At 31.7% G+C, this 12,252-nt stretch overlaps 1 protein-coding gene across 2 annotated transcripts; it reads left to right on the top strand.

Moving 5' to 3' along the window:
• The first annotated feature begins 6,033 nt into the window (after positions 1-6,033).
• On the top strand, positions 6,034-9,616 carry LOC140982241 (G-type lectin S-receptor-like serine/threonine-protein kinase At5g24080). Of its 2 annotated transcripts, none has more exons than XM_073448675.1 (5): positions 6,034-6,476; positions 6,690-8,027; positions 8,138-8,318; positions 8,398-8,860; positions 9,056-9,616. In XM_073448675.1, exons 2-5 carry the CDS (start codon positions 6,803-6,805, stop codon positions 9,413-9,415), a joined length of 2,229 nt encoding a protein of 742 aa, XP_073304776.1. In that variant the 5' UTR covers positions 6,034-6,476; positions 6,690-6,802; the 3' UTR covers positions 9,416-9,616. The 2 variants fall into 2 exon arrangements, with proteins under 2 accessions (XP_073304776.1, XP_073304775.1); XM_073448674.1 differs by having other exon boundaries at positions 6,679-8,027.
• The last annotated feature ends 2,636 nt before the right edge of the window (positions 9,617-12,252 follow it).

The raw sequence follows: 12,252 nt of genomic DNA, 5'->3' as shown, positions 1-12,252 counted from the left end.
TTTTTCAAAGTTTTAAACGATAAAATTTCAAAGGAAAATCGATGAGAATAACAAATTACAATGAGATTTAAATTTATCTAAGTCAATAAATTGAGACTACAGAGAATTTTGATATTCTTGATCGGTGAGAAGTAAAATTTCAACTTTATCCAGAGTTACCGGCAATTGCAAGAGATGTTCTATCCGTTCAAAGTTTTCTGAACCTATTATAGAGGATGGTCCGCTCAATGGGTTTTGTTGATGGGGTACGGACGTCTTCCTCTTTATTTACTAGTCTTTCCAACACAGACATGTACCTCCATTTACTAGACCTCGCTACTCGATTCAAAAGAAGAAGATCGGCTCTACTGCTCACTCTCGAAAACAAAAGGCGATTCCCTACTCAACTATGGCATTTATATCTCCGTCCAATGAGACTCAATCAATGAGATTGCCGATGTCGATCCCACGAATTGAAACAGAAATTTCTGTCTAACTGTTGTTTTTGAATCAACATTTTCAATATGTGGAAGAATAATTAGTGAACAAATAACTAATTTAAAGTCACAAATACTTAGCATGCCAACATGCTTACAAGATTGGTTTGCAGGCGGAAAAAAATAGGACCGTTGGAGCGATTGACGAATTTCAAAGCTCGAACTCTGACGAAGATCCAGAGTATTCAAAACATATTTTTAATAATTCGTGATTAATTTTAGATGTTGTAAAAATCTATATTTAAGTTATTTTTATTTTATAATTAATCAATATTGCTTCAACTCAAAATATTAAATAAAAAATTGTCAATTGATGATAGTAATTTTATATTAAAAAATAAAATTCGACTTTGGAACGAGTTTGACTCATACCGGAACAATCTATAAATTATAGAATCGATCTGGTTCCAAGGTTTTTACCTTGGATTGGAACCGGAAGCATAATCAGAACCTGAGCAATGTTAAGCATGTCTATATTCATTAATACGGCGACCGTGGAAAATTATTAGTCAAGATTGGGATTTTTGAGTAACATTCATTAACCCAAGAAAATTATTAGCACGATCAAGATCGGGAAAATTGTAAGAAACTTATAATTGCATTGCAGAAAAATTACAAATGAATTCACTTTTTTTTGTCAGTTTCTATGGGGTCCATCCTTGTTGTTTGAATGGTCCCTGCCGCCATAGAAAATTCGCTTAAAAAAGGTGGTAATGAAATGGACTTTCATGTTGCAAGTTGATTATGAATGATGCAGCTGGGCTGTATCTGTTTGATATTGTAGTTTCACATGGATATTCCTGTTGTCTCAACATTCAATGAATCCTGCGCCTTTAATTTACCCGACTCCAACCACCTTAGAGCGCTTTATCCATCTTCTTTAATGACCAAAATACCCTTCCCGAACCACAAGTCCGTCGATTTTTTTTTTTAAAAAAATATCGATATTGTTAGATCAAACGCTTATCAATATTTCTTCATATTTGTGACAGCACAAAGTGTACTTTCTTTGGTGTTATTGGGTCGTGTTGTTAGGCCAATGAGTATGGGAAAGCGCATGTCTATCTGCTGATGATATCTTGTAACTTTTAGAAATCAAGTCTTATGATTTCCCTACAGTCGGTCATGTCCTCAGCAGAGACATTATTACAGGTTAAAACCTGACGTTACTCTTTTACGACATATCTAGTCAACTAGATCAAGCGGCGCAACGTGAGCAGCTTGACGTACGAAAACTTTCAAGGAGATCGTTCATCTCAGTATTACTCTCACTGATACCCTCTTAACTCAAAATCATAAATATAATTGAAGTTTCACGTTAAAGTTTGAACAATTTTACTTAATGTATCTATGGCGCATGTGTATATATTATAATATGATTCATGTATTGCGGCTTTTTATTGAACTCTATAGTATTTAAAGATTCATGCATCCAATTAAAAAAAGTATTTAAAGATTCACGCATCCAATTAAAAAGTACGGAAAATTAAACTGATTTATGAATAAAATAATTGTTAAATATATGTAAAAGTCTTTTTTTTTTTTATATTAGATGAGAATATTGCAATTGACTGTTAGCGAAATCAAAATTGTTTAGTTTTCCTATCACTATCTTCCTTCCGATCATATAATTTATTATTTGTTACATTAAATATATTCCAGTTCATAAAATCTCAATACGTGCTATTTCATATGAAATAAAATCCCCCAAACATTGCAAAAGATAAATACACTTTCCATTTTTTTTCACCTTTCTAATAGTTGCCGGAGGTTGATGTTTGTTATAATTGAGTTTCGACTTCTCGTTTTAAATTCAAGACTTTGATGACAAAATAAACTAGTCGATAAAAAGTTGTTGCATCAACATCTACCGAAAAAACACTTCAGGAGGTCATTTTCTTTGAAAAAAAAAGTTGATCGAGGTTAAAAAAAAAATTACCCCGTGATGGCTTAAGGGTTGTCCTATTCATTCACAACGCTTGTTTACATATGCAAACAAATACAAAAACTAAAGAGTCTCCTACTTGTGTTAAGAATTAAGATGGACATATCCGATTATGTTTTTTTTTTTTTTGAAAGGTATCCGATTATGTTTTAAATTATCTGTTTATTTCAAATGAAATTAATTGTTTTAGCTTTAGTGAAATTACAATTTACAGAAACAATTATGGGCTTAGATTGATGGCCTTAAAATTAGAATAAAATGTTATCAAAACCTGAAGCCCGCTCTCCTTTGGGCCCAGTTTTATCATACGACGGTTCGTCAAGTGACGGACAATTCAAACACGACCTTACCTAAAAAAAAAAAAACTTATTTTGTGAATAGTAATATTGTTCAACTCGACTCAACCCGAAAATACTCAACTCAAATTCAAATCCGAATCAACCCAATTAACCAGATTTCTATTTTTATTTTTTAAAATTTTTTTAAAGAAAATAAAAAACATAAAAAAAATTTAATTTAAACACATAATAACAAAATTTCTCTCGTATATATGATTTAAATTTGAAAGTCTAATTGTATAAAAATAAAATATATTTACTAAATCAAATAAACAATTTTTTAGAAAATAAAAAATGTTCAAAATAAATATTAAATTATAAAAATTTATGATATAAATATACAATAAATATTTTTTCAAATATACAATATATAAAAATATAGACAATATTTATTAATTATATTTTTGTAAAAAAAAATAAAATTTTCCGGTCAACTCGAGTTAACCCTGGTTGACCCGAACCCAACCCAACCCGATCATTTTTTTTTTGGGTAAGTTATCGGGTCCAACCCGATCTGACCCGAACCCGAAAATCCCAAACCTAAACTTGATTTTTTTCGGGTTGAATCATATCAGGTTGGTAGGTCGTGTCTGATTTTTAACACCCTTAATTTTTTTTTAAAGAATCTGTGATACATATTATCAAATAAAGAGAATTAAAATCACCCAAAGATATGCTATATTATCATATATCGAAGATAAAATATTAGAAAATATCCCAAGCATCAAATGTTTTTTTTTATAAACTAAATATATATAACAAGCTTCCAAATTAATTAATTAATTTTTTTTTGTATTTTCTCTAATTAATTAATGTTTCTATCGAACAAGGAAACTGAGTGATGGAGCCAAGTACGGATGACAATTTCATTCGAGCTTGACGGAGAATTCAATATCCGACTCAAATGGAGAGGGTATGGTGATAGTTTTTTTACCTCATTTATATATATATATATATATATATATAGATATATTTCCGCTACGATATTAATTATAATATGCTTTTGTTCAATAATATTAGTTGAATTGAATGAAGAAAATTATTAGTATATAGATGATATTATTTTGTTAGATAATGATGTTATGATAAATCATTTATAATATTTTGTTATTTCATCTATATTTTTAATTTGCTAATTTTTATTTTTAATTTTTTTATTGTTCTCGACAATTTAGCAAATATATATAACTTACTAGAAATAATTCAAATTTGATAAAATGCAATTATGATATGAATATCCAATCTTTTGACGGGTTTGAAGATAGTAATAAAATTTAATACCCGATGAAGATGAGGATGCAGATGATAATGTATATAATAATTAGGGATGAAGATGGAAAATATGAAATCATATCCAAACCCGACTCATTGTCATCTATAGAGCCAAGACATACTCCAATTTGTGAATAAATAATATAGGCGTCAATATAATAATCCCCCCAAAATTTGTTGTATGCACACTTCAAATTTAAAATGTCTAACTTTATAAATTATAAATATGTTTTTTATTATCTATGTATTTTATCACCTATATATGGACCACAAAACTCACGTGAGACGATCTCATATGTCAAATATATGATACATATCTCTAATCAAATCTGATTCATGAAACAATACTACTTTATATGCTAAATATGTTACTTTTTATTTAAGTACGAATAAGGTTAACCCATATCATAAAAAAAGATCCGTAATATCATTTGACAAGAGTCCTGCTCTATGTATATGTATGTAAGAATTAAATCTCTTTTCAAGGTTCAAAAACAACATAAATTATTGTTATTTCAAAATTATTATCCAATGTTTTTCTTACACCAATGCCCACAAAAACCTAGTTGAATAGTATTTAAAATTCATAAAAACCCGATTGAAAATTTAATATCAAACGATCATTTTCTCAAATTTGGCGTCTAAGATTTAAATTATGAGAAGATACTAGTAGTGACATCTATAGTCAATGGCCGTAGCCTCCCTCCGTCTTAAGCGATACATTCCGTGCTGCTCCTTCAAATACTCAATAATGTAATGTAACGACCTATGATTAAGACTTTCGGAGCTCAATCATTGATTTCCTTTGAAATTATCATACCATTCCAACAATTACACGTACACTAAATTTTGTGGACAAATTCATATCCCATCTTTAAAATCAAATTGCATATGTATAAACTCTCAATTTCCCGACTTCACGAATGTGTGGCACCAATTTATTCTATGACAAAAACTCGTGTGAGATGGTCTTATAGGTCGTATTTTGTGAGACGGGTCTCTTATTTGAGTCATCCATGAAAAAATATTACTTTTTATGCTAAGAGTATTACTTTTTATTGTGAATATAGGTAGGATTGACCCGTCTCACAGATAAAGATTCGTGAGATCGTATCAGAAGAGACCTGCTCTTCTTTTATTCATAATATTCTTCACAAAATCTTGGATAGACATATTTCCTCCATCTCTTTTTGAATAATCAGTCTCACCATCAATGAATGATGGTGTTTTTCAAAAAATATTTACTGGTGAAATTTTTTTTTTTTCTGTTTTTTGGAAATATATATTTTGTTAATATTTGAATAGAACTCATAACTAAAAGTGAGAGCTATTTATGTATTTGAAAATGAAACATACCAACATTCAAAATTATTATCAACTCCATTACATCACAACTTTTGGACCAGATGGATTCCCAGCCAACTGAAAAATGGCAACTGTTAAATTTGTTTTTTTTTTTTTGAAAATGAAACAAATAAAAAATAAAAAATAAAAAATAAAAACACAACCTTCCACAATTAAACACGTGGCCGTTATCCATATTTCAATTACAGCCGACCAAAATACATGTACTAACACACAATCTGTGAATCGGTTTTATTACTTTAAATGCATGTTAACATATATCAGTTATATATGCTGACGTTCATCTTATGTCAATTATTGATGTGATATTTATATTACGTGAGACAGTCTCATTGGTTGTATTTTATGATATGTATATCTTATTTGGGTCATCCATGAAAAAGTATTACTTTTTATGCTATGAGTATTACTTTTTATTGTGAATATCGGTAAGATTGACCCGTTAAACAGATAAAGATTCGTTAGATCGTCTAACAAGAGATCTACTCATGATAAAATATATCAAAATTATACATTTACCAAATAAATGTCATTTGAACGATGAATATATAAGATATGAAAATCGTAGTATATATATAATTATATATGATTTTTTCCATTTTATTTACAATTATTTTAGGCATCTCATATTCTCATGTAGAGAGAAATACGTAACATGAGGTCTCAGAATAGTTGGGAGAGATTTTCAACGTCGTCCACCGTCCACCGCAGCACACCTGTCCTTCTACTACACTTTGATTTCCCACACAAAAATGTTAATAAAATAAGTGTGCTTCTTTCCCTCCAATCATTCGTACGTGAAATGCAAGATTCTTGCGCCTCAATATCAATGGCACATTCCTTTTGTATTTCCTATATATGTTGTGTTATCATTCTCGGAGAGCTTCTCGGGTCCGATTCAGCTGGTGCGGTTTCCCCGGGTTCGAGATTATTTGCGAGCCAGAACCAAGCTTGGGTTTCTGATAATGGTACTTTTGCTTTTGGGTTTACGCTAGTGGATTCAGCAAACGGCGAATTTGAACTGGGAATATGGTTTCAGCAGCTTCCTGGAGATCGGGCTCTTGTTTGGTCAGCAAACGCGTAAGTCCTGTTATTGATGTCGTTTCTTGTATCAAATTAAGTCCAATTTTAATGAAAGATGTTTGCTTGCCACATACTGGAACGCGACTAGTTCCAATTATATTTAGATTTAGAGGATGTAAGAAACAGTCCCTCGAGTACTCTTACTGAAGTTCTTGCGGATATATATAATTTTTTTGTTTTTCCTCAATCGTTTTAATAGAAATTCTGCAGTCAGCAAAGATGCAATCTTGGAGTTCGACCGTAGTGGCAACCTCGCGCTTAACGACAGAGAAACTACGGTCTGGACATCGAATACATCCAATTCTGGTGTTGGAACAGCGGTCATGTCTGAAAATGGAAACTTCATTCTCTATGCAACAAATGGAAATGTTGTCTGGCAAAGCTTTTCACATCCCTCTGATACACTGTTACCAGGACAACCTTTGACAGTTTCTCTAGAGCTCAAGTCCTCTAGATCACTGGCACGCGGTGGATTCTATACAATGAAAATGTTACAGCAGCCTAATTCTCTAAACTTGGCGCTGACATATAATGTACCTGAGGGGTATGACACCTCTCTGGAATCATATGCAAATTACTCCTATTGGCCAGGACCTAATGTATCAAATGTGACAGGGGAAGTCACGGCAGTTTTAGATGAAGGAGGGAGTTTCGGGATAATTTATGGGTCGTCGTCGGAAGGAGCAGTGTATGTGTACAAGAATGAGAATGACAATGGTACATTATCCTTGGCCAGAAATCAATCAAGTACCCCTTTAGTCCTTAGGAGATTAATTCTCGAGGCTAATGGTAATCTACGCATATATCGATGGGACAACGATGTCAATGGGTCAAGGCAATGGGTTTCGGAATGGGCAGCTGTCTCAACTCCATGTGAGATTGCTGGTATTTGTGGCAATGGGATATGCAATCTAGGAGTAAGTAAGTCTAATGCTTCTTGCAAATGCTTACCAGGGACTTTCAAAGTGAACAGCGATGAGAACTGCTTGGGAAACTCATCGTTGACAGGGAAATGCAGCCCTCATGGTGGGAATTTATCGTCCCAGTTCAAGATCGAAACAGTTCAACAAACTAGTTACTTCTACTCAGATTCATCAGTCATAGCGAATTATAGCGATATCGAGTCGGAAGCCAAGTGTGGTGATGTCTGCTTATCAGCCTGCGAATGCGTTGCCTCTGTTTATGGGCTAAATGAAGAAAAACCATATTGTTGGCTTTTAAGAAGCTTGGAGTTTGGAGGATACCAGGATCCCGGCTCAACTCTGTATGTGAAAGTTGAATCTAATGGCTCTTCGACTACCGATGTCGGTCCTGACTTACCACATGGATCGAGCAACAACAAGAAAAAAATCCTGGTGCTTCCTATTGTTCTGAGCATGACAGTTTTGATAGTTCTGCTCTATTGTTTATTGTACATAATTGTTCGTAGAAAGAGAGCTTTAAAGAAAGCCCTTGAGAATTCGTTAATTTTGTCAGGAGCTCCAGTTAGTTTTAGTTACAGAGATTTACAGAGTAGGACCGCAAATTTTTCCGAATTGCTGGGAACAGGTAATGGCAGTCAAACCAGATGTTTTTTTTTTATACTGAGAAGAGTTGAAATGAAGAATTTAACAATTCCGGGGCTCGAAATTTTCATGCAATCAGTTGTTATTTCGCAGGTGGATTTGGCAGTGTGTATAAGGGAAGCCTTGGTGATGGAACATTAGTTGCTGTAAAGAAGCTAGACAGAATCTTACCCCATGGAGAGAAGGAGTTTATCACTGAGGTAAACACAATTGGCTCCATGCATCATATGAACTTGGTTCGGTTACGCGGATATTGCTCAGAGGGGAAACAAAGGTGTGTATAGTAAATCTGTATCTTTGCAAGATAGTGTGACATATTTTCTCAATTTTGTTGTGAAAATTTGACTCCGCAGGCTTCTAGTTTATGAGTTCATGAAAAATGGTTCATTGGACAAGTGGATATTCCATTCATATAATTTTCGAGAGACCCGGGACAGACTACTGGATTGGCCAACTCGTTATCAAGTAGCTGTTGGCACAGCAAAAGGGATCGCATATTTTCACGAGCAATGTCGTGACAGGATAATACATTGCGACATCAAACCAGAAAACATTCTGTTAGATGAGGATTTTTGTCCAAAAGTATCAGATTTCGGACTGGCGAAAATGATGGGCAGAGAACATTCACATGTGATCACAATGGTGAGAGGGACCAGAGGTTACTTAGCCCCGGAATGGGTCAGTAATCGTCCAATCACTGTAAAGGCCGATGTTTACAGTTATGGGATGCTTCTGTTAGAGATAATTGGCGGCAGAAGAAATCTAGATATGTCTTTTGATGTAGAGGACTTCTTTTATCCTGGATGGGCTTTCAAGGTATTCCTCTCTTCTTAAACATGACTACTGAGGTAGAACTTGTTATCCACTTCAAGTAGTCAGTTTTTGTATGATTAGCAATTGCACCACATCTCAAGTGGCACCTTATCGGCTTGTCTCAACACATTAGCATCTTTAGCCCAGGAGAATCAAGTAGTTACCTATTACTGATTGTACGAATGTTCATCTCTGTAGGCGATCACGAACGGAACACCGTTAAAAGTTGTAGACAGAAGGCTTGAAGGATCTGTGGAGGAAGAAGAGCTTGTCAGGGCTTTGAAAATTGCTTTCTGGTGCATTCAGGATGAGATCACCATGAGACCAACCATGGGGGAGGTGGTGACGATGTTTGAAGGATCCATTCACATTAACATGCCACCAATACCACATGCAGTTTCCGAGCTTATCGAGGAAGGTTTAGATCATGTGTACAGAGCCATGAGAAGAGAACTCAGTCAAGGGAGTTCCTTCACCACGGCCACCACCACCACCACCACCGCCACTCATCCATCATCTCGTGCAACATGTAGTCATTCCACCATTTCACCAAGATAACCAAATACATATTGAATATTTTTTGTTAGCATCATTGGATAGTAATTAGCTGTTTGTGTTCAAATTTGTTGCAAGACGGGATTTTTATAAATGCCGTGTACAGTTGATCCACAAAGTCTTCCTTTTCGAATATAATCCTCGGGTGCTAAATTTTGGAGATTATGAGGAATGTAGTATACTCAGATCAAGGCAGAAACTATATGTTGAACGCACGTGGAAACATATGTTAAAATAATTTGAATTTGAAATAAAATTAGTTAACTCAACAAAAGACAATGATAATAGTATTGTAAATTTTGACAATTCGTGTTAATTAGCACATGTAACTAATTTAGAAAAAAAAATATTTTTTAAATTTTAAAAAAATATTTGAACTACTAAAATTTTTCTCATATCTTTTTTATCATATTGTTTTCTTTTGTTATTTGTCATATTCTCTCAATAATGCATATATTTTATTATAATATTCAATTATTACGATCTTTTTTGTCGATCAATTATATGCAATTTTTTATTTACAATGTTGTTTGATTATTATTCTTTTTCATGTAAATTGACAACAATTTCTACTTGATGCTTTTACTTTCCTAGTCACCTTTAATTTATTAGATACTTATACTTGATAACATATAAACTACACATTATTATTAGGGTGAACAAAATTTCGGTTAAACCGAATTAACCGACCGAACCGAGTCAATTCGGAAATTCGGTTCGGTTATTTCATAAATTCGGTTTTCAAATTAAAAAAAATCGGTTATATCTGTTAATTCGGTTCGGTTACGGTTATCAAAATTTTGAAATCGGCTAACCGAATTTACCGATATAATAAATACTATAATTTAATAAATTTTTATTATTTATCAATTTTAATATATTTTTAATTTTAAAATCAGCCCTAATTCTAAAGAAAAATTTGTGATGTATGTGATTTTATGTTTTTATGAATTTGTGTAGATTGTAGTGTTCAAAAAAATTACATATATAACTAAAGTTAAATCACAAATTTTTTTTAAAAACTAATCGGTTAATCCGCTCACCAACCGAATTAACCGATTTTAATTCGGTTCGGTTTTCATCGGTTATGAAAAATAATTCGGTCGGTTCGGTTATTGCTAAATATTTCGGTTCGGTCCGATTATGACTAATTAGGTTCGGTCGGTAACAGAACCGACCGAATACTCATCCCTAATTATTATAACAATCTATCATCACATAAAAAGTACTGATGGATTGATTTAAATAAATATTGATTAAATGTTGTCATCTATTTGCAATTTATAATAATAATATTTTTGACAATAAATCATCTTTTTACTAACTCTTATGACATTTATTTTAATATTAACTCATAAGTATAATTAGCACAATCAAATTACTAATGTCATATCGGTATTACCTCCAAAAAAATAATATATTTAATTTTTCTAATTGTTTAAATATCTCAACGGGAACATTTGAGTACCCTTATCTTGAGAAAAATTCATTGCATTTATAAAGTTTGAACGATAAATAAAACTTTATAGTATACCCTTAATTTAGAAACTGAATTCATTGTATGACAAACACTTCTTCCATTTCTATTTTTTTGTGTAACACAAAAGAGTTAATATTTTCGCTCTTTTATCTTCTCCAACTCACTGTAAAAAGTTATAAAAAAAATATTTATATTTAGAAAAATATTTTTATTTATTGTTTTTCTTGTCTATATATTTTGTTATATGTGAGCATATATTCTACTTCATTGTCTTAATTTTCATATATATTTACTATATAATTTGTGTACATTGAAGATGAATAAGTTCATTTTGTAGTTTTTTAGTACCCACACTTAGGTTGATATATTAATATGTGATATATATAGATATAAGAATTTTCAAATTCAATTTATTCACAATGATTGTTCATAACAAATGCCAACTCAAAATAATAAAAATCAGGATTCATAATTATTTTGAATATGATATAAAAATAATATGTGGAAACTTTTTTTGAAATTTTAGTTGCAAAATACAGTGATAAATGCATGTAAGTGCATTATTTAATTGTGACAATTATAACTTTATTTAAATATCTTATTTCTCACTCAAGGATCAAAATTTGTTTACTTATTTTGATTATCGACAAATCCAATATTTCAGTTAAATATTTTTGTTAATAAAATTTACATGAGTTTTATTGTATATTTATCCGATTTGAAAGGGATAAATTATAATTCAATATATAATAATATTTGAAAATTATAGAATGCTTCTAAATTTAAAAATCGAGTAACATGTAAGGGATCAATTCAAAACTAAAAGTTGATGCAACATGTTTCTTCTAGCTTTACAATCAAATAATATATGATCGAGCGTTTGTCGCTTTACCAAAAGCTATAACTTGTAGTAACTATACAAGTCAAATCTTTAAATCATACAATAGCTCAAGCGCCTACTCACCGTGGACAATTATTGTACCAAACACTCTATCTCCTAATAAATGCACCAATTGCAATCATTGAAAATCAAAATCGCGATCTTGACTCTGATACCAATTGTAGGCTCAAGCGTTTACTGTTTTATCAAAACCTATAGATTATGGTAACAGTGCAAATCAAATATTTTAAATAGTACAACAGCTCAAACACAACATTTCAATTACTCTACCCAACATGATCAATTATTGTACCCAACAAATAAGTTTATGCAAATAACCTTTTACTATATCATATAAATTTATAAGACATTTGAGTATAATATATACTTGATATTCTACATAAGTAGTAGAGAAAAAAAAGTTATTTTTAATTTATTTGAAAATTTATATTTTAAAATAAAAGAAAATTTTGGAAATAT

Source organism: Primulina huaijiensis, chromosome 8 (assembly GCF_012295235.1).
Source record: "Primulina huaijiensis isolate GDHJ02 chromosome 8, ASM1229523v2, whole genome shotgun sequence".
Taxonomy (NCBI): domain Eukaryota; kingdom Viridiplantae; phylum Streptophyta; class Magnoliopsida; order Lamiales; family Gesneriaceae; genus Primulina; species Primulina huaijiensis.
This window is presented reverse-complemented; position numbering and strand designations above follow the sequence as displayed.

Coding starts and splice junctions, on each gene's coding strand:
- LOC140982241 (XM_073448674.1), top strand. CDS start 6,052: ATGAGGTCTCAGAATAGTTGGGAGAGATTTTCAACGTCGTCCACCGTC. Junction 8,028..8,137: donor TTCCGAATTGCTGGGAACAG/GTAATGGCAGTC, acceptor GTTATTTCGCAG/GTGGATTTGGCAGTGTGTAT. Junction 8,861..9,055: donor ATCCTGGATGGGCTTTCAAG/GTATTCCTCTCT, acceptor TCATCTCTGTAG/GCGATCACGAACGGAACACC.